The sequence below is a fragment of the Eublepharis macularius genome, chromosome 11 (assembly GCF_028583425.1).
Source record: "Eublepharis macularius isolate TG4126 chromosome 11, MPM_Emac_v1.0, whole genome shotgun sequence".
In the NCBI taxonomy this organism is placed as follows: domain Eukaryota; kingdom Metazoa; phylum Chordata; class Lepidosauria; order Squamata; family Eublepharidae; genus Eublepharis; species Eublepharis macularius.
Genome location: NC_072800.1, coordinates 83,021,956 through 83,049,653, shown reverse-complemented (window position 1 = coordinate 83,049,653; position 27,698 = coordinate 83,021,956). Strand labels below are relative to the sequence as shown.

Below are 27,698 nucleotides of genomic sequence, written 5' to 3'. Positions count from 1 at the left end.
TTGTGTTGTTATAACAATATTCAATTGCCAATTTGAAAAAAACAAAATCCCTCCACCAGGGTGTAGAAAATTACCATGGTAGCAACAGGGGCAGAAGATGAATGAATGAATGAATGAATGAATGAATGAATGAATGAATGAATGAATGAATGAATGAATGAATGTCATGTGGGCAGGACCAGGAAAACATGAACTTTCATAAGAACATAAGAACATAAGCAAAGCCATGTTGGATCAGGCCAGTGGCCCATCCAGTCCAACATTCTGTCACACACAGTGGCTAGAAATCCAGTGCCATCTAAAGGACTGTCAGTGAGGCCAGGACACCAGATGCCCTCCCACTGCCTTCCTTCCAGCACCAAGACAACAGAGCACCACCTCCCCACAAAGAGAATACCATCTATCTCCTGTGGCTAATAGCCACTGATGGACCTCTGCTCCATATATTTGTCCAGTCCCCTCTTGAAGCTGGCAATGCTTGTAGCTGCCACCACCTCCTGTGGCAACGAATTCCATGTGTTTATCACCCTTTGTGTAAAGTAGTATTTTCTTCTATCTGTTCTAACCCGACTGCTCAATAATTTCATAGAATGCCCACGAGTTCTTGTATTGTGAGAAAGGGAGAAAAACACATCTTTCTCTACCTTCTCTAACCCGTGCATTATCTTGTAAACCTCTATCATGTCTCCCCTCAGTCGTCTTTTCTCCAGGCTAAAGAGCCCCAAGCGCCTCAATCTTTCCTCATAGGGAAAGTGTTCCAACCCTTTAATCATTTTAGTTTAGTTTATTAATGATTTGGAATTGGGATTAAGCAGTGAAGTGGCTAAATTTGCAGATGACACGAAATTGTTCAGGGTGGTGAAAGCCAGAGAGGATTGTGAGGCACTCCAAAGGGATCTGTCGAGGCTAGAAGAGTGGGCATCCATTTGGCAAATGAGGTTCAATGTAGCCAAGTGCAAAGTAATGCACATTGGAACCAAAAATCCAAAATATAAATACAAGTTGATGGGGTCTGAACTGGCGGAGACTGACCAAGAGAGAGATCTTGGAGTCATGATAGATAACTCACTAAAAACGTCAGCACAGTGTGCGACTGCCATAAAAAAAGCTAATGCTATGCTAGGGGTTATTAGGAAAGGGATTGAAAACAAATCAGCCGGTATCATAATGCCTCTGTATAAATCGCTCCTACACAGCAGTCATTCAGTCTTTGCTGTTCTTTCTCCCCAACCTTTGTTGCAAAGCGGGTTTGGGAAAGATTGCAGAAAAGCTGGGAAAACCCAGGAGGAGCACAAATGTGCCACAATTTAGTAGGGAAGCAGGAAAAAATGCGCACTTCCCAGCAGCATTGAACCTAGGGCAAATAACCCATATGGAAACAGCCTTTAAAGTAATACTCCCCCACTGAAATCATTGGCCAAGCTAGTATTAAAACATGTGATAGCATGACTGTAATCTTGTTACACTACACAGGTTGGAATCCAAATAGGATTGTGCATGTGTGCAAAGCACAGTCTCGTGTGGGGGGGCGGGGATTTTTCCTTATGGTAGTTGTTCATTCACCTTGTTAGCAGTTATTTCGGATGTCCTTGACCTTCAAGGAGGGCTTTGTGTGGGTCAGAAGATGCAATTGCTGAAGGGAAGGGAGAAAGTGCAAGCCCCATGAGTACATGGAATGCCACATGGGTTACATTAACTCCAACCCATGGTTTATTAGTGTGATGGAGATTGCCCTCAAGTCATATCTGACTTACGGTGACCCCTGGTGAGGTTTTCTTGGCTAACAGAGGTGGTTTGCCATTGCCTGCCTCTGCATTGCCTGCCTGGTCTTCATTGGTTTATTTTAGTACCTGTGCTTATTTTTCAAGTAACACTTGCATGTTAGCCACAGTCTTGCTGTAACAGCGGAGTGGTTTAATGTTGCTTCTTGTATGCATAATAATCTCTGGGTGTTTAGAAAGATCATCAGCAGCTAAATTGCTACCACTGTTAAATGAAGCCCCCTTTCTGTAACCGCAATTACAGACTGCCTCATTACTTCCAGGATGTCTGGATGTGGCAAGCTGTAATTTTACACTCCTCTTTGAACACCGTTCCCTGTTTATGCCCGCACCAAAAAATAATGAAGAATATTTCCATGGATAGCTTTTATACTGGTGAGAAGAGAATCTTTGGGCCAATATGCCGTAAGCCAAGATAGGGAATCTGTTATTGTCTGCCGATCACATTGCCACCTTTAAAGTGGTCAGTGTTCCTTCCACTGAAAACAGCACACGTAGGCGCACACGCACATGCACACGCACACTTCCAAAGTATATTCTCTCTTTTGCACTCTCAAGAGAACACAACCAAATTTTCCTTCCTAAGCAGCATGTTGGTTGAGACCTGTGCTGAACTGTTCAACACACAACCGCAGGAAATTGTCTTATTCTAACTCTCACCATTAATCCATCATGGTCAGTGTTGTTACTCAGACTGGCAACAGAAGGCTCCTGTTTGTCCGAGGTTGTTGGAACTCTATCAGTGTGAGAATTCTCTGGGTGCATTCACGGAAAAACAGAAAAAATGTACAGCCACACTGGTATATGCAAGATCCAAAAACGAGAACAAAATCTGTGTAATACATTTTATTAGGACCAGCCAAATTGACACAGAACACTGTGCAAGTTTTCAGGTTCACCAGAATTCTTCATCAGGCTGGATGTTACAAAGTTTCAAAAGACAGAAGGGTGAGAAGCAGTGCCACTGAAATCCCTTTTCGGCCCTTCTCTCGCGGTTGGTTTGCACGTGTGAAAAGTAGTCAGGTCTCAATGTGCTTGTACTGAATTTCTGACCAGGTTGATTGGCAGTTGCCCTCCAGCCTTCCTCCTCTTTACAGTGTATGTGAGAATCCAACTTTAGTATGTTTGTGTGTGGAAAGAGGGGTTTCAAATATGCACATGGAATTATAAACAAATAGGCTTTCCACCATTGCCGTTCATTTCAAGCCCCTTTGCTTTTCTGAGATGGGAAGCGCAGCAAAAAAAAACGTGCTCTGTAATTTCAGACGCATCAATGGATCCCATCAGCTGCAGTTGACAGAGTGAAGCATCGGCCTCTTGTTTTACATTCTGGAGATTGTCTCTGAAGGCTCAACTAAATATCTGCGAAAGAGGGCAACAAAATTACTTTTACTGCTTTCTCAGTATTATACAGATTAGCCTCATTCGCAACCCATTTAGCTAGACCAGAATAAAGGAATCACCTAGTTAATGAAGAGAATTTCTCATTAACAGGGAATGGAAACCAGAATTACCTCATCAGTTAGAGTGTCAGTCTTTCCTCTCTCTGTGTGCCATGAACTGAGGGCTTGTCTGAAAGGAAAAAACGGAATAAATGGGTGAGCGGTATATTTTCCTCATCTAACAGGAGAAAGGAAGACTTTGATGGAAGTTTGGAATCCTTTTTGTGAACGCTTACATGAGTACAGATGATCGCCTCCTCCCGTTAGCACACAGAGTTGTAGCCCTTGTTCCGACTGGATTATTTGTGTGCTCTGCACGGTAGAAAATACTTTCCTGTGTGTTGAGAACCCTGTCAATTTCTAAAAAAAAGGGAGGTCACAGAAACTTGTAATCCTTTGTTTATTTTATTTTTAGTCGATGGGAATATTTAAAATTTTATGGTTTCACCAGAGATCCAAATTCATCAGCAGTGCTTATGTTAGTAAAGTGCAGAACTCTAGGATTCGGTCCACTTCCTACAGAGTTGGTTGTTGTCTGCCCGACAACGAGTTCTGCCTCAATTACTTCTTTGCATTTCAGAAGTGATTAGTGTGTCTGGGCACATGAATGATGAAATGCATGTGAAACATTGCGCCATAGTTTAGTTTTCAGATGAGCCTTGTAATCTTGAGGACTAGTGGCTTTAAAAATACTCAGTGTCAGAAAGTGAGTTTTTATGGGGTAGGAATCTTATAACTATAGACCAACTTGACATGTAACATTTGTTGGACATTGATTTGACTGCTCTTAAAATATCACAGATAATGGACGGGATAAGCTTCTGGGTAAGAGTAGTCAATCTGTTTAGGGCTCCGGGAAGTAAAGTCAGCAGATTGAATTGTGCTGCAAAAATCAGTGTGCTTGAATTACCAGCATAATGTGTAGCTGTGGAGACTCTGCTATCAGTCACATTCTTTACCAACAACAACTTCCTAGAGCCTAAGACCATTCCTCTTATCTGCCTACCAGGTTATGAAGCACAAATTTAAAGTATTTGCTGACTCAGACACCATCTTCAGAAATTTGCACAATCCCTTCACTTGGCCATAACATTTTGAGATTGCATCTGTAATTTCATTTTTCACATGCCCTTGTATTGTGGCAGGCAGAAAGACCCGAGTCCCAAATTTTAAGTGATGTTTGCAACAGGTAATTTTTAAAAATTGAAATGAATTAAGTCAATAAGTAAAGATTTGGTGCAGAGTCCCCCTTGAACAGCCTAATTTTAAACATCTTGGTGCACACAGGGTCACAGGGTTGATTTCTAAATATGTATGCCTTTAGATCAGAGGCAGCCCATCTTTCCTCGGTGAAGCTCATGTAAACAGAGTTTTACACTAACAGTGTAAAAGGGGCAATTTACAGCTGGCTGTCATTCTTTGAAAAACTGCACTAGCCTACATTCTCACATAAATGGATTTTTACTGGATTTTTATAAAGTTTTGTTGATTTTAATTTAATTGATTGCTATGAACAGCTTCAAGATTTTAACCCAAGAAAAGTGGTATAAAAAGGGAAGGAAGGAAGGAAGGAAGGAAGGAAGGAAGGAAGGAAGGAAGGAAGGAAGGAAGGAAGGAAGGAAGGAAGGAAGAGAAAGAAAGAAAGAAAGAAAGAAAGAAAGAAAGAAAGAAAGAAAGAAAGAAAGAAAGAAAGAAAGAAAGAAAGAAAGAAAGGCCTTCACATGTTACATTTACTGGGGTATACAACAAAAATGTTTCCAGTGCACGCCTAAAACTGTGTGCTTGAAAGTATCATCATAGCCAGGGAGCTGCAATCGGCCAGAGTATCCATGGACGGTAAACCATAACTTGCCTTTGCCTGTAGAGATGAAGTTATCTAGCATGCTGGCCTTGTACAAAAGAGGAGACTTCAATTATATTTTGAACAGTTCTCCAAAGGAGGAGATTAGTGAACCCTGTTGTGTAGGGTTGAGGGAAAGTAGCCCTGTTTTTTCTGCATAAGTCAGACAGGTAAAAGAGCCCTCACCTCCCTGGAATTAGTTTTAGGTGTTGGTCTAGTAGAACAGCAGGATTTGAATCCAGTGGCAACTTAAGCGACCAACACAATTTTCAGACACCTCTGCCAGCTCTGATTCTTGAAAACTCACAGTCTGGAAATCTTGTCGGTCTCGGAGGTGCCACTGGACTCAAATCCTGCTGCTCCCTGGAATCAAACCACCCTGCTGTCCTCATGGCACTCCCAGCTGTCACGGGTCTGGGCATAGCCACTGGAACACTTTCATTCATTTAACTGGAGCTGCTGCTGCACGAACATCAGCCAATGCACGCCTCCAAATGTTCACTTTTTTCAGCCAGTAATATGAGTGAGAGGGAGATGCGAAAGCTGATTTGAGACAGAATATTTCACACTCCAGGTAATCTGTTGAGTCATCACGGACTTTCTAACTACAGTCCTTTTGAATTTGTGAGTAGGGAAAGGTAATGCACGCCCACCGATGTTTCACAGATAAACAGAGACATGGTTATTCGCAGTGCTTTGAGTTGTAGAGACATGCATGCAAAATCAGCACTGGCTGTGTGTTTTTCTCCAGCCCACCTTTGCAATGAATTCGATACACTTACTGGCCAGCAAATCAAATGCTGATTCCGTAGTCTGCCTGGCTCTTTCTCCATGCTGCAGGCAGGCTGCCTACTTGTTTTGCTTTATAAGTCACGTGTTCATTGATTCAGTTAAGGTTCACATTCGTTCTCTTTTCTAAAAACCAGAATCAGTTTTTGAAACACTGAGAAACTGCTTTGGGGAGGGGGAGTTAGTGACAGCACTGGTTTCCAGCCAGTCAGTGCTGTGCACAAGAAACTTCAGCAGTAAATGCACAGAACGGGTTTCCCCTGAGCTCCTTCTAGGAGAGAAGAGAGTGGCTTGGATCCTGTACCTTGTTTCTGCTGGAACTTCTCTTGGTCCTGGTCTTCCATGGTGGCATATATTCCTCTAGCACTAGGCATTTTTTGGCTCCTTGAGCCAGCTTCTGTCTCTGTCTGCTGTACATCATATTAATTCACTCTACAATAACCAGCCCTACGTGACCCTTTGAGTATAGTGGCCTTAATAGGGTTTGGGGTTTTTTTTAAAAAAAGAATTCTTAATAAGTGCTTAAGCCAGCAATGTATTTTGTTCAGTTTACTATAAAGCAGCAGGAAAATAAATACGTTCAACATTTACTTTCAGGATAGATGTTTGTGGGAAGTGTAGTTGGATGCTTTGTTTCCTTGCATATGTTTAGACGCGTATCAAGTTATTCATTCCCTGCTCAGCTGTTTGGATTCTGGAACTCTGCAGGAGGTGGCTGAGACCTTATGAAGTTTAGTCCACGTGTGTTATGTGTGCATGCATATGTACTGTAACAGAGGGACTGTTTTGTATCAGGGACAAGTGGACGGTCACAGATATTTATTTTATTTAAATATTTATATTGTGCTTTTGTCTCCAGCGGGGACCCAAAGTAGCTTACAACATCATTCTCCCCTTCTCCATTTTATCTTTACAACAACAACCCTGTGAGGCTGGTTGGTCTGTGAGAGTCGGGCCAAGCTTCCATGGCAGAGGGAGGATTCAAAACCAGAGTCCCAGATCTTGATTCAACACTCTTAATTTGTAGATTGCAATAGTATCAGAAAAGGTGCTTAAAGAAAAATCAGTTTGAAATAAACTCACATATGTGTAATTTAAAAAGACACAAAGCTTTGTTTGCCTTTAACATTCTCCATTATCTCTGGTATACAAAGATATATGATATCAAAATAATTCTTAAACACAAGGGATTATTTACTTACTTACTTACTTATAGTCCACCTTCCTCATTGAAACTCAAGGCGGATTACACAATGTGAGTCGCCATATTCAATTACAAAGATATTCCAATAAACCATGCAATAGGGTTTATAAATGCAAATTTACAAAGATTTAAAACTAGCAGAAATCCAATACAGATGAAATGTTGAAACAGAGCATAAGCAATTCTTAAGCCTGACAAATTACACAACACAGAAACTACCCAATAGGATCGTGTTTACAGCAACAGACGGTACACAGTAATGAAGTCTATAGTCCCTCTCCCTTTACCAGTGCATCCCTTTGAGACCACTTCCTTTCCTTACAGTCCACCTATCTGAGTAAATATCCCTCTGGATAGTTTTGTATAGTTTGCAGAAAGCTGAAAGTGTGGGAGCTTTCCTGAGCACTTCAGGTAGACCTTTCCATAAGGTGTATGGGTAGCTGTTGATTTTGCCCATGTGTAGATGAGTGCCCTGTTCGGATGAGTGAAGCTGCCATGGTGTAATACAGGGAGAGAGGCGATCCTGTAGATATGCCAGACCAATGCTGTGAAAAGCATTATATGTGGTAGCCAAATACTTTCAACTGAGCCCAGTAACTGATAGGTAGCCAATGGGGCAACTGCAGAATGGGGCTAACATTCATTCTCCTCTTTTGTTTGCACTAAGTAAAATATTAACAAATTAGCTAAGATGTGCTGAGCTCTCCATTGAGAAAAGGCTGTGGGGTTTTCAGTGCTTTTTCTGCCCTGCGTATCTTTTTTATTGGTGGCTGATGATGATTACCTTGCATATATGTAATGTAATGTGTTTCTTTCTCCCTCTTTCCAAGGTCCAAGAGTTCCGATGGTAACTGTTTACAACTTTTACAACACAACACATGTGCAAAGTAAGTACAGGCCTTCAGGGCACCATTTCCTATTTCAGCAGTGATTTGGAATGAGGAATAAGATTCATATCTTTGATGTATTCAGTTTAAATGGCAAAAAACGTATCAGTTTTCACAGCATTTATTATAGTTATTTTTGATACCTCATATTAAGAAGAAATATAAGGCGATTTTGAGGGATTGTCTGAAATGCAGCAGGGAGCGAAGTAATTTAGTGACCAACTTGGCTGGTACAGTAATATCCCCCCCCCCCCCATCTTCCAAGCATTGCTGGGCAAGTTGTCATCAAAGTTCTCCCCTTTTCGGTTTTATCCCAGTGAGATAGGTAGATAGGCTGTGTGAGAGAGAGAGAGATACAGAGAGAGGAACTGGTCCGAGATGAGTGGTTTTATAGCAAATGGGGGGGGGGACGGACCTCGGCCTGCCTGGTCCTCATCTGGCCCAGGAATGGACAGATATTAAAACAGCCTAGCTCTGGAGCAAGCTGAGCCAGGTAGCCCTTGAGCTTCTGGAAGCACTGCAAGGTTTATTCAGTTTGGGCACGAGCTGCAGCGATAACAAGCAAGCACACCCCTGTTGTGATTGTCACCACCTTGGAAGGGTGGGGTCTGGGGTGGGGAAGGACCTCAGCAAGGGGACATGACAGAGTCCACTCCCCAATGCAGCTGTGTTCTCCGGGGGAACGGGTTTCTGGAAAGAAACTGTAATTCTGGGAGACTTCCAGGCTCCGCCTGGAGATTGGCAACCCTGCCATTCAGGGATTCTGGGCTTGCACTGTTCCATCCACACAGCTTTGGAAACCAGCTTTTGAAAAGCTTTTGCACAGCACTCTTTTGGGCTGTGATTAGTGACCAGGGCTTGGACAAAAAAGTGACCTTTTCAGGGGAAATAGAAAATATCCTGGAAAACGGGAGGGAGGAGCTGAACGGAGGGCTGTGGAACTGTACCTGCCTGCCTCTCTTTTTTCGTTTGTCATAATGTCTAAATGATAAATGCATTTGCTACCCTCAGGCCACCCCGTAATGTGCTTTCCTTGCCACAGCAAGCTTTGGTCTTCCAAGCCAGTTTGTGTATAGGGCCCTGCACAGCTTGGATAATAAATCAATATGCCCCCTTAGAACCCACTGAGCTAAAACAAGGGGAGGTGTATGTTGCACTCTTTCCTTCCCTTGTGACATGAACTGGTACCAGCTTTGGGCCGATTCCCCCCCCACACACACACACATTTAACACAGCATTACTTGAAACCAAAAGCATTAAGGCAAGCCAGGAATTGGTGGTGAAGGCAGTCAAAGTAACACAGAGCAAGAGATGCACTTGGAGCTTGTCAACAGATCTAAGCAGGGCTTTTTTTCTGGGAAAAGAGGTGGTGGAACTCAGTGGGTTGCCAGCACAGGGGGCAACTCTTGGCGGGAGGTGGTGCCCCTGGTACCACATGTGTGCCTGCAAAGTGCGCACACATTCCCAGGACCAATGATGTCTCTTTAGGTCAGCTGGAACAAGGGGGGAGTTTTTAAAAGTTTAAATCACCCTCGGCGAAAATGGTCACATGGCTGGTGGTCCCGCCCTCTGATCTCTAGACAGAGGGGAGTTTAGATTTCCCTCTGCACCACTCCAGCGGCACGGAGGGCAATCTAAATGCCTCTCTGTCTGGAGATCAGGGGGCAGGGCCACCAACCATGTGTCCATTCTCAAGCGGTGCCGGAACTCCGTTCCACCGTGTTTCGGCTGAAAAAAAGCCCTGGATCTAAGTGGCAAGCACAAAGCATTGCCCATTTGCTAAGCTACCTCATTTTGCATATGATTATCTTGCGCCCAGTTTCTTGTTCGCTACGCAGTGCTCTCTTGCTCCATTGGATAAAGGAAGCCATTGTGATGGCTTCTTGTTAGCCAAATTCTATTTATTTCATAATACGGGGCCACATTAAGGGAGTATTCTGCAATAATCAGATAACTGTAAATCCCACCAAATATTATGCTGTGCTTACATTTAATTAAGAACTGGCTATTTGTACTTCATAGACAAGAGTTCCCAGAGGTCCTAAGGCAGGGGGAAAAAATGAGAATTCTCCCGAGATACGTCAGTCTGCGCTTCCACTCTGCTTCTGCCTTTCTCTGGATGCAATTATATGAGCAAATAGAATGTCTTTTCCAGAGTCCCTGCGTGGCCAGCCTCTTTCTGCTGATAAAGCTAATTGTGCAAGCCATAATTAAATGAGGAGCCTAACATTTAACCAAACTTAATAGTCTATTGCTTGGGAGCTTTTGTGGGAGTTATGATTTCAATAAGGACGAGAGAAGGCTTTTCAGGAACAAGTTTGAATACTCATTGAACCATTAAACCCCACCTGCTGAAATATCTGTGGGAAAAAAAACCCTCATTAATTGGAATTGACAGGGTTTTGTGATGCGGCCTCTCCTTTTGAATGCATTGGAGACAGACACGCGGGCTCAGAATAGGATTATGGGTTGCAGAAACTTATTAATTTGGATGGATGGGGAGAACGCAGTATCCCCCGGTTCTGAATGTGGTCAAAGCGTTGGAGGAATTGGAAGAATAGCAATTCTGAACGGATAGAAATTCCCAAATCTCCACCTCCTGTGAACTCCGCAACTTTCACATCTAATATGCTTCAACGATCTTGGTTCAAGTGTAGATCTTTGGTGGCATGCTCACAAGTGAACAGTGATGCCAAGTGGGGGGTATTCCTAAACTCAGGGATCTTGCAGGGATAGAGAAGAGTGAGGGCCAAACTAGATGATATGGGATGCCCTGGGGACGCTGCCACCATTTTATTGCTGGAATTCTCTCACTTTACAAATGCTATGGGGCCCCGATCCTACTCGGGTCCACGGCACAGTGTAGAGGAGGGGTTCCTGCCCCCCCTCAGGCACCATTTTCAAGAAGTCAGTCACCCCAAGTAGGATTGGACCTCCTCATTGTGTATAAAGCGAGGGAATTCCAGCAATAAAATGGCAGAGGCACCCCAAATACGGGACATCATATTTGTCTAGTTTGCCCCTGATTCTCCCTCCTCAGTTATCACTGAATGTAGGCAGGGCTTTTTTTTCAGCTGGAACGCGGTGAAACAGAGTTCCGGAACCTCTTAAAAATGGTCACATGGCTGGTGGCCCCACCCCCTGATCTCCAGACAGAGGGGAGTTTAGATTGCCCTCCACGCTGCAGCACGGAGGGCAGTCTAAACTCCCCTCTGTCTGGAGATCAGGGGGCGAGGCCACCAGCCATGTGACCATTTTCTCCGATGGCAACCCACTGAGTTCCACCACCTCTTTTCCCAGAAAAAAAGCCCTGAATGTAGGGATTTCCTTTGAACAACGTGGTTTCCCAGTCATAATTAATGGACCCAAGGACATCTCATTCTATCCTATGAACTGAAACTAGATCCATGCTGAATATTTTCAAGTTTCAGGTTTGTGGATGGAAGCTAGCTAGATGATACAGGCTGGTTAAGCACCATTAGTTTCTTAAGACTGATTCAATATGTCAAAGGATGATCTTAATTAAATCATTGGTGGTAGAAAGTGCCATCAACTTATAGCTGACTTACGGCAACCCTTGCTGAGGTTTTCAAGGCAAGTGACTAACAGAGGTGGTTTACCATTGTCTGCCTCTGCACAGTAACCCTGATCTTCCTTGGAGGTCTCCCATCCAATTTCCCATCCAGTTATTAACCAAGGATGACCCTGCTTAGCTTCCAAGATCTGACAGGATTGGACTTGCCTGGACTATTCAGGTCAGGGCAAATGTAATGATGATCATTAGAAACAGTTTTTATGCAATACAAAAAATAGCCTCTACTAATCTACATTTCTAATTCTTAACTGGCCTCAGAGTGTGGATCAAAAAATCAACACAATGGGGCCCAGTACAGAAAGGGGAGATGTTTCTACAGACCTAGGGAACCCTCAACTTTGTAGAAGAATCTTAAATTCACAAGACCTTACAAGATCTCAGCAGCCATTTTGGATTGCTTGGGCAAACTAAAATGGCTGCTGAGATCTTGTGTTGTGCGGCAAGATTTCAGTGGTCATTTACTTGTTATGAAAGATGGTCACTAGGGGAAGAAGAGTGTGCATATATGATGACTGACAATAGAGGGCAGAGAATATGAGAGGGGAGTACAGCCAGGAGTGAAAGAAAATGGAGAAGAGGTTATGAAATAGGGATATGGGATGGAAATTCCCCTCCCACTGCAGTTTTCCTCCATGTACCTGTGTAATTAACTCTGTATAACAGATTGGCTGTGTGTTTCTTTTGGTCCCTGTTCTTTCAGAACTTTTTGATCTGGAATTGAATGAAAAAGTGCAGAAAACAGTAGCTGAAAGACAAATGCCTCAAGTAGAATACATTGATATCAAGATCCATGATTACAGTAAGTTGTTAATCTTTTGTCCTCTTGCCTGGACAGGGAGGAAGAAGGTGTTCATATTCTTCCTGATACTGCTGATATATGTATACTCTTATATTTGATACTCCACCAATTTATGCAGAAACAAAGCGATAATACAATACCTCCACTTTGTAACTTCCAGAAATTGAAGTCCTCCTTGTCAGTAATTCCTCGTTCTCTTCCCAAATTTCTCCACTGGAGACAGATTTGTTGAAAGGTAGTCACGGTGTCCAAACCAATATATATTTTAGACATGTAAAACTTTGTTATAAAATACTTTGAGAACTTAAAAGAATAGATTTATAAAACTCATAGATTTATAAAACTTAAAATAAAAGTTGCATGGAGTTTTCCATTGCCCACAATAAGAGACAAGACACTGTGCATGTGGAGCAGGCGATAGATTTCTGTCTGGTATCTTTAGACTGAAAGCATGTATATTATTAACAGTGCAGTTACACCCTTCTATGTCCATTGAAGCCAATGGGCTTCTGTAAATACTGCTTCTTTGGAGGTACGTATGATACCGTACAGCAACACGAAGGTAAGCTTCTCAGCAGTCAATATGAAGGTGTTTTTCACAAGATAATGTTTCATATCTTCAAAGATTCTATATAAGCATATGTCCAGTTAGTATACAATTAGACCTCACTCTTTCGAAAACCAAATGATGTTGCCATCCCATCAATAGATAGAGAATGTCATAACCCATACACAAGGGAGGGCTTTCTGTAAACTTGTTAGGCTCCCGAAGTATACAGAAAAACATCAGTTTGTAAAGAAACAGGGGAAAGCCCCCCAAATGGATAGGAAATACTGAGCATGATCAGGGCTTTTTTTCCTGGGAAAAGAGGTGGTGGAACTCAGTGGGTTGCCCTTGGAGAAAAGGATCACATGGCTGGTGGACCTGCCCCCTGATCTCCAGACAGAGGGGAGTTCAATCTCAACTCCCCTCTGTCTGGAGATCAGGGGGCAGGGTCACTAGCCATGTGACCATTTTCAAGCGGTTCCAGAACTCCGTTCCCCCTGGAAAAAAAGCCCTGAGCATGATTATTTCCCTCCAGGAGTGACAGAATGTTAAGGGCAGTTGAGGTTCATTTAAAAAAACAACAGGGAAACAGAAGGCGGTATTGGGCAGCTCTAGACCCTCGCTCTTGAAAATAATGCTGAAGAGGGCATTCATTCAGGGGATGTGTGGTATATATCTCCCAATCCTAATTTCTTCCTTCATTCCCTGTTCCAGGATTCTACGAGCTTTTAGAACTCTGCCCTTCTTGAAGCTGAAGGAGTCTGAAGGGGAGATACTTCTAAAATCAGTTGAAAAATGCTCCTAAATTGATGTGCTTCCAGTTGGAGCATATCCTTTATAGAATCTGAAATTAGGGTCAAGGGATGCGTGCTGCAATCCAGCAGGGTTTTACTATTACTCTACAGGAATAGACATTCCCACCGATTCCTCAAAAGCCCCCAACTTGTATTTTAAGTAAACAATGTTTTATGTTCGGGAATCAAAGACAACACTAAAAAAAAAATGTCTTCATCATCCAAAGTGCTGCAGCTTTTATCATTTGTTTGTACATCATTACTATTTATGGAGCCACACTTACTATTTTAGGACAGGCCCAGCTGTAGAATCTCTTCCCTTGTCACAGTATATTTGGGATACACTATGACTAATAGACAGTTTCTGCCCCGTGCTGGTGGGTTTGTCTCCTGCTTCCTTCGCCAGCATGTCGTAGGGGTGTCACCTAACTGACAAAGCAGTAAATATGCCCTGACGGTGATTGCACGGCTGTTTGCATATGGCCAGGCTGTGTTCCCAGGCCTGCCTTAAATGCTTTATCTTCATCATATCTATACCCATGCAGCCTTTGCTTTATGTATATTTAAAGCCAAGTGGCTTCTCCACGGGATGGCGCAGGGCTAATGATACACATCTGCCATTTGTTAGCAAGTCTGATGGAATAATTAATTAGGCCAGGGTGTCAGGGAAAGATTGCAAAGCAAACTATTTAAACCTATTAGCTCATGCAGGTCTTAGCAGCATTGCTAATGCTGGCTTTAATGGCCAGACTTTTGGTAGGGAGCATACATGGTTAACATTTTATACACGAATTAAAACAGGAAGCATCTCCGGCAATGCCATGAGTACGCGGGCACCAGAATACCTCCAAGGAAAAGTGGGACACAGCTTAACAGTATTCCAGCATATATGCCTTGAGCTAATGCAGTTCCCACCAACACTCAGCTTAATTTATACCATCCAATTAAATCTTTTCTGGTTTGTGTTCAGCAATTTTACCAGGGTAGGCATAGCTGCATTCAACCCCCTGAAAATTAACAATAGGAATTCTTTGTCTTAAAACCCCTAAAGCAAAGGAGGGAAACAACACTCTTCGGCTTGCTGGGGTGCATTTTCATTTTGCTTTGCTTCAGTCTTTCCCTTTCTCCCTCCCCTGACGGTTTCAAAATATCGGTTCATGGTGCTGTCACTTTCCCCCTGCCTAAAGGGGGAAATAATATATATCATTGGCTTATAATTGTATGTTTGGTGCATGCCAGAGTGCCCTGGAGCACCCTGACTTTGGATTTCTTGTCTGGATATTACAGTGCAGCTTTCTCTTTGAAAGCATCTATTCTGCTAGGTGGTTATTTGTTGAGCTATTTTATCAAATGCCATTTTCTTCCAACTGAGAGGTGCTCATAGTATTACAAAAAAGCCTATTCAGTGTAACAGCAATCCTCCCAAAGGTAAATGCTTTTCTCCTCCCACCCTTTCTTTTACTGTCTTTATCTAGAATTGCCAATTCAGATTTTAAAGCCGGCTGTCTTCGTGGACATCATGAATTATCCATTACTTCTGGTGGTGTGAGTAACATGATTAATTGCTTAATTTTATGACTGTATCCAAACATTCAGCCAAGACTGCAGTTTGCTAGAGGGCCAAAGGAACATCTAATACCTATAGCTATCCCCTTCTGATTTTGGAAATTCCATAAGAAGACCAGGGGATGGAAAGCCAAAAACATGGCAGAGAGGAGAAAGCCAAACAAAAACATGGCAGAGAGGAGATCACAGCAGGAATGAAAGGGTGGGAGGGGGAGAAGAGCCTGGAAATGGGCCTTTCTTACCTGATTTAATATGGCCAAAGACCTTGTATGCTTCCAAGGTCATGGCCTTAAGAGGAAGCCTTTGTTCCTCCATCTAAATATACGGGCTTGCTGGATCAGTCCAAGGATTCCTTCTAGTCCAACTCTCTACCCAGCCACATGGAACATTCACGTGGAATAGCTGCACTATATATTTTGATCCCGTATTCGAGCAACAAGAGAAGTGTTACCTCCAATTGTGGCTGGTGAGGGCTAGTGAGCCTGCCTTCTATCAGTTTGCCTCATCTTCTGCGCATTTCGTAAGTCAGCCGTGCATCGGAGAGATGAAGTCCTGCCTTTGTCTTTCTTGAGTCTGGCTCCTCACACTGATGTCCAGTCTGCTTCTTTGGATGTCCTGCCCACCAAATTTTGAGGCAGTCACAATGCCTCAGCCTCCTTGTGTGCATGCCCATTCCTAGCGCAGCTAGGGTAGCCTCGTGCAAAGGAGGCTCATGTGTCTTTTAACAGTTGTGTAAAGATTTTGGCTGGTGAAGCATGTGGTGCAAGAAGTTAGAAAACTGTGTTTGCTGAAATTCCCTCTTGTGCCCAGTTACTAGCAGCCCAAGCGCCACAGTTCCCTTTGACCATTGCGAGGCTATCTCAGGAGGATCCTGAAACAGAACATCCAAATAGCACAATTTAACACACACACAAATAAATATGGCACATGATCCACCAGAAAGTGTAGTACCCAGGGCTTTTTTTCAGCAGGAACGCGGGGGAACGGAGTTCCGGAACCTCTTGAAAATGGTCACATGGCTGGTGGCCCCGCCCCCTGATCTCCAGACAGAGGGGAGTTTAGATTGCCCTCCGTGGAGGGCAATCTAAACTCCCCTTTGTCTGGAGATCAGGGGGCGGGGCCACCAGCCATGTGACTATTTTCTCCGAGGGCTACCCCCTGAGTTCCACCACCTCTTTTCGCAGAAAAAAAGCCCTGGTAGTACCTATTACTCTTGTGCATTCCTGCAGACCTTGCGCAAGAGCACTTCCTAATAGACTCTGCCCCACGTACCAGATCTATGGGGCTCCTGCATCACCAACCTGAATGGCATCCAATAACTGCAGTACGTATCAGCCACCTCATCTTGGCTCCTGGCAGGGCCACTTTCAGTCATATTGAGTGGAACCCTAAAGATTTCCTCATATCAGCAATAAGCATGATAGCCTATGAAGGAATGGATTCAAGAGCCACTCAAGTTCCTTCTGATTTGCTCCCAGGAGATCCGAAAAATCCCTTGGCCACCCCAGGGCTCCATGAGGTGAAACGGCCCTTTCTCCTCACTCTCTGGAGATACCAAAAACAAACTGGGTCGCCACCAGTGATTGTGAGAGTGTCTCCTGCCAGTTGGAATTGGACTTCTAGCACTCTGTACCTATGTTGCCATTTAGAGGCTCTGTCTAGTTGCCATGCCTCCCTTCAGACTCCTGCAAGCAAGTATGAGGATGATCTATTGCAACTTCACAATTTTGCGCTACTACGTTCCAGGATTGGTGAGCTTACCCACGGCTCCTCCCCATTACCACACTTCAGATAGCAAGACCAAATAGGTGTGGTGTTTTTCCGGAGATCAAGTTAGAGCAAAATATAAGAAAGCTTAAAAGAATAAAAAGAATACACATGTTCTGTACGAGCATTTCAGGCAGAGCAAGGGAACAAAGAGAAGGTGAAAACGTGCAGTCCTCTTTCTCTACACTTGGAATTTATCCTAAACATTTTAAAATTAGAACAGGTTAGCTTTGCTTGGAGCTACAGTAGTTTGAAGTTGATCATTACCATAGTCCTCTGGGTTGGGTCTTCTCCCCGTTGTTTCTGGCCATGTGGACAAAATGGAGTCTCTGGGTAAAAGTTTAGACCATTGTGGCTTGGGGCTCCCTGTTCAGGAGGCATAGAAGAAGAGAGAGTTTCTTCTTCATGTCTTGAGTTTAAATAGACTGTCTGTCTGTCTTTTTTTTCTTTTTCTTTCTTTCTTTCTTTCTTTTTCTTTCTTTCTTTTTCTTTCTTTCTTTCTTTCTTTCTCCCTCCCTCCCTCCCTCCCTCCCTCCCACCTTGGGGATGACATTATTTTCCCTTCCTATATCAATGGAAATTTCCCTTCTGCCATTCTAATCTTCCCAGCTTTATGGCTCTAGGCAGAGTGTAGCACAGTAAATAATTGTTCGAGAGTCAGAGCTCCCTTCACTCTGACTTGCAAAAGCTCATATCCTGGAAGTGTAATTGGTCTTTAAGGTGCTACTGGACCCAAATCTTGTTCTTCTACTACAGACCAACATGGCTACCCACCTGAAAGTCTGGGGGTGAATTCTTGAGTGGAGGGCATTTCGCCTCAGCCCCTCTGGTTAGACCCTTAGTCTGAACACTCTCCCATAATCGTCCTAGCATGTAACCTGAACTCTCTTATTGAGCCGGCTGGACAAAGATAAATGAACAAAGCCAAACAATGACTTCCTTTGCAAGCAAATGAGGAATGACATTGCTGGTGAGTTCCAAAATGTCACCCTGAAGCTCACTTGGAGGAAGGACAAAAGCACCGTATGAAGCCTGCTGTTACATCACATCAGAATTATCTCTGGGGAAATGTGCTTCATTATGCAAGTGCTTGAGGAAGATTGGAACTCATCAGACTAACAACACTTGATTAGACAGCCTCGGAATGAGGATGCACTGCTGGGGTGTGCGTCGAACACATGCAAATCAGCAAAGTCACATACGCAGGGAGCAAAAAAACCTGTAGGAAGAATTTACTCAAATCGCTGGCAGCCTCAACCAGAATGGGGCGAGGGATTAGGAGGAGCGACGGGCGGAGGGCCGCCTTTTGTGCCTGGAGTTTTACTGTTTGCAAACAAAGCCAGCAAACTTCCCCGGCCCTTTTATGCAGCGCTGTTTAGTTTTTTGGCAGAATATACACCTGGTTGCCAGTTGACTTCTCATTTAAGTCTAGGGCCAGGATATCTCAGGAAGCGTCTCTTTTTACATAGTTCTCCTACCCAAAATGTGTTTTCAGAGTATCTTATGGGGCCCGATCTGGGGAGCAAGGTCTTTTCTCTTGTTGCACCTTCCCACTAGAATTATTTACTCTAGTATGCCCCCACGCCAAGCTAGCCAAGTGAAATTTTCAGAAAAGGGGCTAAAATGGTCCCCCCGGCAGGGCTCTTAGTTTTGCAATTCGTGCTTTGTAGGGAGCCCTTTGGGCTTATCTAATACTGCATTTCCCTAACCTGAATGGCCCAGGCTGGCTCAGTCTTGTCAGATCTTGGAAGCTTAAGCAGATTAATAGTTGGATGGGAGGCTGTCAAAGAAGTCCAGCGTCACTGCACAATGGCAGGTACCACCTCTATTCGCCTCTTCTCTAGAAAACCCTCTGGGGTCACTGTAAGTCAGCTGCCAATTAACAGCACTTTCCACCAGCAATGCTGCATTCTTGTGGGCACATATCATGTTTTGTTGTTTCTATTATCTTTTGATGGTGGCTCTTAATGGGTTGGTTTCATCTGAATGGGCGGTTATACATTTATTGTACTTTAGTTTTGTTAACTCCCTTTCCTGATTGAAAGGTGAGATACAAAGGAAAAATACAATACAATACAATAAATGATAGAAACACTCAGCAGACCTTATTTGCAGCTTTGACAGAATGCCATTGTCTTAGAATATGCTAGTGGATGCAATTGCCTGCGTTTCCTTTATTGTGATTGGAGGCTGCAGTTGCCCTAAAGAGCTTAAAATCTGACAGCTTGACTTGATGAGGAAATAGTAGAGAATACATCACTGTTAATGTTTCCATTCAACTGTACCCTTGAGACAGAGGCTGTTTGTATACTGCTTACCGGCCACAGAACATGGGGCCAAGATCCTGGAATGACAGCGTCTTCCTGGCATGATTTCACATGAGTTCTCGCATGAAATCATGCCGGGAAGACGCTGTCGTTCTGGGAGCTTGGTGTGATGTTCCATGGCCGGTAAGGAGTGTGAAAACAACCGGAAGCCATCGTAAAATGGCTTCATGTGGATTTTTGGCCCTGAGAAACAGTGGCTTCCAGGACAAGAGGAAGCATGAGTGAATTTGTGCTTCCTGCATTTCTGAGTGTAATCTCCAAAATGGACTCCCACTAGGAGCTAAACTATAAGAGACGAATTACACGAGGATGCTCATGTGAAGGGAGTCACAATGTTAGCCCGGAAGCTGAGTTTTAAAAGAGGGCGGAAGGCTCTGTCAATTTCTCCTCTCTACAGGGCCAGCAAAGATTGCTCCTCAGAGAGTTTATTTCCTATTCACCCCCTAGAAGGGGAGGTGAAACTGACAGAGCCTTCCGGGAGGCAAAGAGGAAATGAGCAAACCCTTGGAGGGGCACTCTTTGCTGGCTCTGTAGAGAAGGGAAATTGCCAAAGCCCTCCAATCACTTGTAAAACTCAAGTTGACTCCCTTCATGTGCTCCTCCTCGTGTAATTTGTCTCTTGTAACGTGGCTCTAGAGCTACCAGTTCCAGCTTGGGAAATTCCTGAAGATTTGAGGATGGAACCTGGGAGGGTGGAGCTTGGGAAGGGTGGTCAGCAAGGATGTGATACCATGAATTCCACCTTGCAAAGAGATCATTTCCTCCAGGGGAAGTGATCTCTGTAGTCTGGAGGTCAGCTGGAGGTCAGCCCTGGAGGTTGGTAGCACTAGTTTACACACATCTCATCCATGAAGAGAGATGTACGAAAAACCAGATGTACCGAAGAGCACATGCATTTCTTCACAGGGGAAAAGTGCACTTCCTACTTTCCATGTTACCCCAACTAGGAAGCGCAATCTCACTTCCTGTGGTCCTTGCTTATTGAACAACCAAGACCTCTTGTCATCGCAATCGAAAAAGTGAATAAAGTGGGCTTTCTTTTCTCCTCTTTCAGTGATGGAACTCCTGGTACCCAGAGCGTGACGGAAAAGTTTGAAGTGAACTGGGAGAGTGTTATGGTCAGCTCCCACGGCACAATCGTGATGAAGTTCGACGGCCGTGGGAGTGGATTTCAAGGGACCAAACTGTTGCATGATGTTAAAAGGAGGCTGGGCGTTTTCGAAGAAAAGGACCAAATGGAAGCTGTCCGGTGAATGGCTTAATAGACCTTTTGGAAGTGAAGTTTGTTTGTCATTGTGTCATTAAAATGGTGCTTGGGCAGTGATCAACACATAGTTGTACAACTGTTCCATAAAAACCCCTGGGGCCCTACAAGGTGACATGGGTAAGACCCCAGACAGGAGCTTCATCTCTGCCTTCTGTTTGCGATGAGAGAGTCCCTTGCCAAACTGAAATTGGGCCATGTGTGCTATGTGCCACCAAGTCGCCTCCTGCCTATGGTGACCCTATGAAGGAAAGACCTCCAAAGCATCCTATCGTTAACAGACTTGCTCAGATCCTGCAAACTGGAGGACGGAGCTTCTTTTATTGAGTCAAGCCATCTTGTTGTAGGTCTTCCTCTTTTCCTACTGCCTTCCACTTTCCCCAGCAATATTGACTTTTCCAGAGAATCTTGTCTTCTCATGATGTGACCAAAGTACAATAGTCTCAGTTTTGTCATTTTAGCTTCTAGGGAGAATTCGGGCTTGATTTGATCTCGTACCCACTTCTTTGTCTTTTTGGCCTTTCATGGTATCTGCAGAACTGTCCTCCAGCACCACTTTTCAAATGAATCAAATGTCTTCCTGTCAGCTTTCTTCATCGTCCAACTTTCACATCCATACACAGTCATGGGGAATACCATCATTTGGATTATCTTGAGCAGCTTATTTAAAGACAAATATTTCCTTTGAGTGACTTATGTCTGTTTTGTTTCCTTTTCTTAGTGAAATGCTGGGGAAGTCATTTATTGATAAGTCTCGAGTTGCTGTTTTTGGAAAGGTGAGTGAAGTCTTTACATTTCTGTGCTGATTTGCACAAGAATTTATGCATCTTGATTTATGGCGTGTATCTGATCCTTAGGTTGTTGTCTTTTAAACAACTGGTTGTTACCTTGAAGGATTTTTTTTTAAATAATCAATTCATCAGCGTTTTTTGTTTTTTTTTTGTAAATCATATCCTGAAAGAGGAAAGTGCCAACCATTGCTGAGAAAATTTTGTGGGACAGCAATTCTTTTTTTCAAAAATTAATTTTCATATCAACACATGGCTAATACTCATCATTACTCGATGCCGGTTAAATTGTGACAGGAGCTGATACAAACTGCTAAAAGTGCTGCTGACTGCCTAGCAAGGAAGGGAAAAGCAATCTGCGAAAGACCTCACCGCTTAATTTTAAGCAAGAAGTTATTAAGAAAGAAGTAAGGTGTATGTGAGGGTTGTAAGGGAAGGCCGTACCTGTGATTAGAGTCCCCTGGTTATAACAAGTCTGTATCGTATGGATTAATTCATTAAGTGTATCTGTGGGAACAGATGAAGAAGACTTCATACAGGATGTTAATGATTTTGTGGGAAGCCACATTATACGACTTAGTACAGGGAGTTAATGATTTTGAATGTCCTTTTGAGCAGTGAAACAGACAAGCAAAACCCCTAAATGATAGATCTGTGGTTGAGCTACTGCAAATCAGACAGTTGGGGGGGGGGTGATATTTCCTCCGTAAGTACTCTCTCTACATGCAAAACTGACAGCTTAGGGGAAAGGCTAGCTTAGAACCTTGGCCCTGCCAAAACATTCAAAAAACAGCGGGGGGACATTTTAACTTTCCAGGACATTCAGGTTCAGTGCCATGTGGCCATGGGGTGCAAGTGAACAGGAAAGCAGGGGGGGGGGACACGTGTAAGTACATTCACGTGCAAATCATGTGGTTTGACTCTCAGTTGCTGACCTAAAATTAGCAGTTCTCCTGCGGAGGAATTTCAAAGGTAGAGTAGAGAGACTGCTGAATTGTAACTATGCATCCACCTGGACTGAATCAAGACTTAGGCTTCCTGTCTCATTACCAATGCTAATTTCTCCACACCCACTACTCCTCTGCGTACCCCACCCTATCCAATCATGCCTGCCATTGTCATTCACCCCCTATTATCATTCGGTTTCTGTAATCACTCCACTCTCCAAGGTATAACGACAGATGGACTCACATTCTAGCTGTGTCTGAAGAAGTGAGCTGTGGCACATGAAAGCTCGTACACTTGCACAAATTTTGTTAGTCTTATAGGTGCGACTGGACTGTTGCTCTTTTCCACATTTAAAAAATATGTATGAAGGTCTCTTTTTGTTAATATAGAAGCATTCAAGCATAAAGGCCCCCCATATCTACAGTCTGCAATGGTACAGCCCAGCAACATTTATCTGGTTGTTACTTCTCTGTCTTAATTCTGATTCCAGATAGGTTTGGCAACCTTCAGGTAGGGTCTGGAGATCTCCTGGAATTACAGCTTATATAAGACAACAGATATCGTTTCCTTGAAGAAAATGGCTGCTTTGGAGGGTGGATTTTATGACATTGTACCCCACTGATGTCCCTTCCCTCCCCAAACCCTGCCCCCCCCAAGTCCCATCCTCAAATCTCCAGGAATTTCCCAATCTGGAATTGGCAACCCTGATTCTAAACCAGGTGTAAGGGTTTAGATCCATAGTTCTCAGATAAGCAGGCTTGGGAGGAACTGGGCCTCATAATAAGGCAATAAGAACTCTTTCCTGGGATATGCCACCTTGAGTAGATCTCGGTAGGATTTTGAGTAGACCTGCTGAGGATTTGTCTCTAAGGAAGTCACTGTCATGTTGCTTCCCGCACAAGTCTACACACAGGCTGGATTTGGGAGGTGGGATTGCTAACAAATGTGTTGGTGCGACCAGCTAAGGATTTGGGAGTGAATGACACACAGATGGTCGAAAGTATATGGGCAAGAATGCCTTGGGGCAGGGGGGGAATCTGTGCTGATCATTTCTCCAGCCTGAAGCAAAGGTAAAACACTTTCCTGTCTGGAGTTGGAGAAACTGGTGGCAATTTGAGGCGCAGTTTGGTCATCTTCACAGCCTTTGCTGTCAGTTGACAACAATTAAAGCAATTAAAAACGAATAAGAAGATCTGCACATACCTGTTGAAGAGCCAAACACTTTGCAGGGTGTGATTGCAGTCTGGCGTGCCCTCTGCTAGAAGAACATTGATAGGGGACTGAAGAGCCCTAGGTTGTGCAAATCAAGCATCCCCTTACGTAATCTGGTAATGGCCACGGGCTGATTCTTTCTGCCTCCAGTTTTGAAACTCTGAGAATATTCTGGACTCCACCACATGAGCAATTTATTGATGAACTTATTGTATCGCTTCCTTGCCTCTCAGGACTACGGTGGCTACCTGAGTGCTTATATCCTCCTTTCTGGAGAAGAGAAGAAGGACCAAGTCTTCATATGTGGTGCAGCTCTTTCCCCACTGACAGACTTCAAGTTGTACGGTAAGAACCAGTCCTGACAGGCACCACAGAGGTCAGGTATATATTTTGCGGTGCAGTGGTTGCATTCTACAATTGCAGAAATGGCCATTAGGCTCCGAAATTGCCACGTCCAGGGCTCCGTCGGTTCATGCTGCTCCCTCTGGCCTCTTTACAAATAGCATCTTAGCTATACTGTTGCCAAGGTGGCTAAAATGGGGGCCAAACTCTCACATAAAGAAGAAATGGTGCGAAAAATGAGGTGTGCGCATTTTTCTGCACCTTTTAAAAATTGGCCAGGACAGGGGTGGATGAGGCAAGCAGCACTCATTCCTCCTCTTACCAGGTAGGTGCAGACCAGGTGGAAGGATGGTGTTGTGAGTCAGGCAGAGATGGGGGAACCAGTTCTGGAGGAGACTGGCCAGTGGGACAGGAGGCTGGTGACCGGCACACACAGGAGGCTGGTGACCAGCACTTGTCAAAATCCACTGCCGGAGGCAACCATATGATCTGGTCTTCTTACAGAGCCAGCCCTGTCGGCTTCTGTCCCTTTGCGGGTGCCCTTTGCGGGTGCCCTTTGTGGGTGGCGCTATGTTTCTAGCCAATGAGGAAGAACGATGGACTTTTCCACACAGGTTTTTTTCATCAGTTCCGGTCTCATACAGCTTCGATTTATCCCTTGATTTCCAAACAAACTTTTTTGCATTTAGTTTTCACTTTAGGTTTTGTTTTTTTGCTTTCCTCATTCCCCCACCCCACCCCCCGTTCTTTTGACACCACTTTTACCCCAGTCTTTTTTTTTTAAAGCCGATTCTGAGCCGCCTTTGTTCCTTGTGCAGAGTGTTTATTTTGGTTTTCTTTACCCTGCCCACTGCCACCCACTTCCAACCCACTTTCTGATCATTGGTTGTTTGTCATAACTGAACCACTCCTGCTTCCCTCCATCTTCCTTCTTCCTCTTGGTTTTGCTTTCAATCTTTTTTTTTAATCATCAGTTTCATAACGTTATAATGATGTAATGTAATAATAGACGAAGCAGGCTCCCCAAATCCCCAATTTTAATTTTAAAAGAAGTAAGTCTCTAGCCCTCTTTGTTGCAGAGTTATAAGGAGAAGGGCATATCTCCTCAACTTAAGGGCTAGAGACTTGTTTTTTTAAAAAAATAAAAGTTGGGGATTCGGAGAACCAGCTTCATCTATTGTTAGATTGTTACAATATTGTGAAAGTGATGACCTTTTTTTTAATTGCAAAAGTCCCTTGGGGGGAACTTAAGCATGCACTAAAAATAAAAAAGGGGGAGGGGTGCTGTGACGCCACTGATGATGCCAAAGCACCCTTACTTGAAAATATTGGTTTTTTAGGGCGTGTGAGGAAGAAAATAAACGGACCCTATAGCTGTTGAAATGCAGAGGTAGGGCAGACATTTGAAAGAACCGAGCCCAAACCGATTCCATTGCTTGTCGATCAACTGCTATGAACTGCTTAGGAATAAGTTCAGCATGCAGAAAAGCCCTTGGAAGTGTCTGGTAAAGGCTGTGAAATTTCAGCAAGTGGGGAAGAGGGCGGAACAGGATATCCTGTGGCCAGAGGAAAGCCTTTATCATGCCCAGAATAATCTCTTTGCCCTCTGCATGAAAAGTAAGCAAAGCAGAAGCAAATTTAGCAAATATATGCAAATTGTATTCATTTGCATAATGTTGTGCCAGTCCAGTCATTTTCTATAGCTCCCAGTGCATATGGAGCATGTGCTAAATTATAACGCTGTGTTTCAAATTGCTTTATCTTTGAATTCAAATTTCCTGTGACGAAAAGCCAAACATAGCTCACAATATTCTGAGATTTTCATTATATTTTGTAATGACTTTGCCACTGAATCCCGTGTTGCTGACTACATTTTTCCACTGTGTGGGCTTTGGTTGAGAGCCTTCTGGTAGGACTAACAATTTTGTTGTGACCCCTGACAGATTTTGTGGTTGGATGGCAGAATGTCTGGAAGGGCAAGGCCAGGTCTCAAAGAAATGCCTTGGCTTTATGCTTAGTCCCTGAGAGATTTGCCATTGACTTCCTAACGCCTAGCTAACGTCCCTCTTTCTTTCAGCGTCGGCCTTTTCGGAAAGATACCTGGGATTACTAGGGATTGATAATAAAGCATATGAGGTAATGTTTATGCTATATTATATGTGTTGGGCTCCGCTCTGAGCCTGTTCGCAGGAAGAGTGGATTAGAAATGCAATCAATAATAACAGGGCTTTTTTCTGGGAAAAGAGGTGCTGGAACTCAGTGGTGGAACTCAGAACCATACAATGACGTCACTTTGGTTCAGCTGGAACAAGGGGGGAGTTTTTTAAAGTTTAAATCGCCCTAGGCGAAAATGGTCACATGGCCGTGGCCCCACCCCCTGATCTCCAGACAGAGGGGAGTTTAGATTGTCTTCCGTGCCACACCGGCCATGTGACCATTTTCAAGAGGTGCCGGAACTCCGTTCCACCATGATCCAGCAGAAAAAAAGCCATGATGATGATGACGATGACGATGATGACGATGACGATGACGATGATGATGATGATGATGATGGCATCATTAGGACTACCGGCAGTAGGAGCATCAGTTGCTAGCACAAACACAAGATGCAGTTTAGCACTTAAGAGCAAGAAATGTGACTAATAAGAGAAGATGGAATTTTAAAAGATGCCGTTGTAGTTTTTGTAGTTTGGCAAGGCTGGCTGCCGTGAGTAATAGGATAAGATGGCTGATACAGTTCCCTTGACACTTAGACCTAAAAGGTTTGGCCCCATTGATGTCACCTGGTGTAGCTTTGTTACCTATAAGAAACAAACATTCATATCCTAATAACATCTGGGAGCTCAAGACAGGAAGCTTATTCATCGTGTTTGTGAATAAATGACACACAATCACACCAAGAACATGCCACAGAGGAACTTCACTCCTGCTCACAAGGAAGCTTTTAGGCGGGGAACTGCCATTTCCCAAGCTCTCATGGACTAACTGATTTTGCTTCAGTTGGTGGCTCTGATTGGGAAGAATGGTAGACTATAAATGCTGTAACTTGTTACTCCACCTTTCTCCCCAGTGGAGAACCAAAACAGCTTACTCGGTTCTCTTCTCCTCAGCTTTATCCTCACCACAACCCTGTGGTTAGGCTGAGAATGTATGACTGGCCCAAGGCTTCCATGGCAGAGCGGGGATTCGAACTTGGGTCTCACAGATCCTAGTCACTTTAAGGATTCTACCACGCTGCTCTTTTAATACGGATTTCCTGCACAAGTGTGAGCCCAAAGCCTGGTTGGTTAGAAATCTCTGCTAGACCACTTATGAAAGACTGGCACTCCTGATAGCTGCAGCTCTGAACAATTTGCAAAGGCTCCTACTTGGATGGAAACTTTAATTCTGCTCTTCTTAATGTGGTCTAGGCAGCCACAAAGAGATTTAGCATGATGTTAGAACTTGGACTGGATTCGCACAGGGTCAAACAGCAAAAAGGTCAAACAAGTGACATAAATAAAAAAGGTTTTGTTACATCAGAGCTCTTTTAGCAGTTCAGACAGCTTCCTCTAGTTACTTTGGATATGTTGCAATATGAATTATGTGCAAGAAACCTCTGCAGGGACTTCTGTGATTGTAACTGTGGTCCCATATACGAAGCCTGTAAATTTCAACACTTAAGACCAGCAGTGCGATCCTGCGCAGCATTACTCCAGTCTAAGCCCATTGATTTCATATCTGCAGGACCGCCTCTGGTCATATGTGCCCCGGAGGGTCCCTGGCCCCAGGGAGGCTCGCCCTGCTGGTCCCTGGCCCCAGGGAGG

At 43.9% G+C, this 27,698-nt stretch overlaps 1 protein-coding gene across 2 annotated transcripts in view; it reads left to right on the top strand.

Annotated features, from left to right (window-relative positions):
• The window catches only part of DPP6 (dipeptidyl peptidase like 6), a 496,940-nt gene that overhangs the window by 465,352 nt on the left and 3,890 nt on the right, over positions 1 to 27,698 (top strand). Inside the window, exons 17-24 of one of the 2 annotated variants that reach the window (XM_054991456.1) lie at positions 7,887 to 7,947; positions 8,235 to 8,248; positions 12,239 to 12,337; positions 15,154 to 15,223; positions 20,393 to 20,587; positions 21,324 to 21,378; positions 23,784 to 23,895; positions 25,970 to 26,028. In XM_054991456.1, the coding sequence (XP_054847431.1) occupies positions 7,887 to 7,947; positions 8,235 to 8,248; positions 12,239 to 12,337; positions 15,154 to 15,223; positions 20,393 to 20,587; positions 21,324 to 21,378; positions 23,784 to 23,895; positions 25,970 to 26,028 (665 nt within the window). The remainder of the gene's footprint in view (positions 1 to 7,886; positions 7,948 to 8,234; positions 8,249 to 12,238; positions 12,338 to 15,153; positions 15,224 to 20,392; positions 20,588 to 21,323; positions 21,379 to 23,783; positions 23,896 to 25,969; positions 26,029 to 27,698) is intronic. The other variant, XM_054991455.1, reaches the window with a different exon arrangement.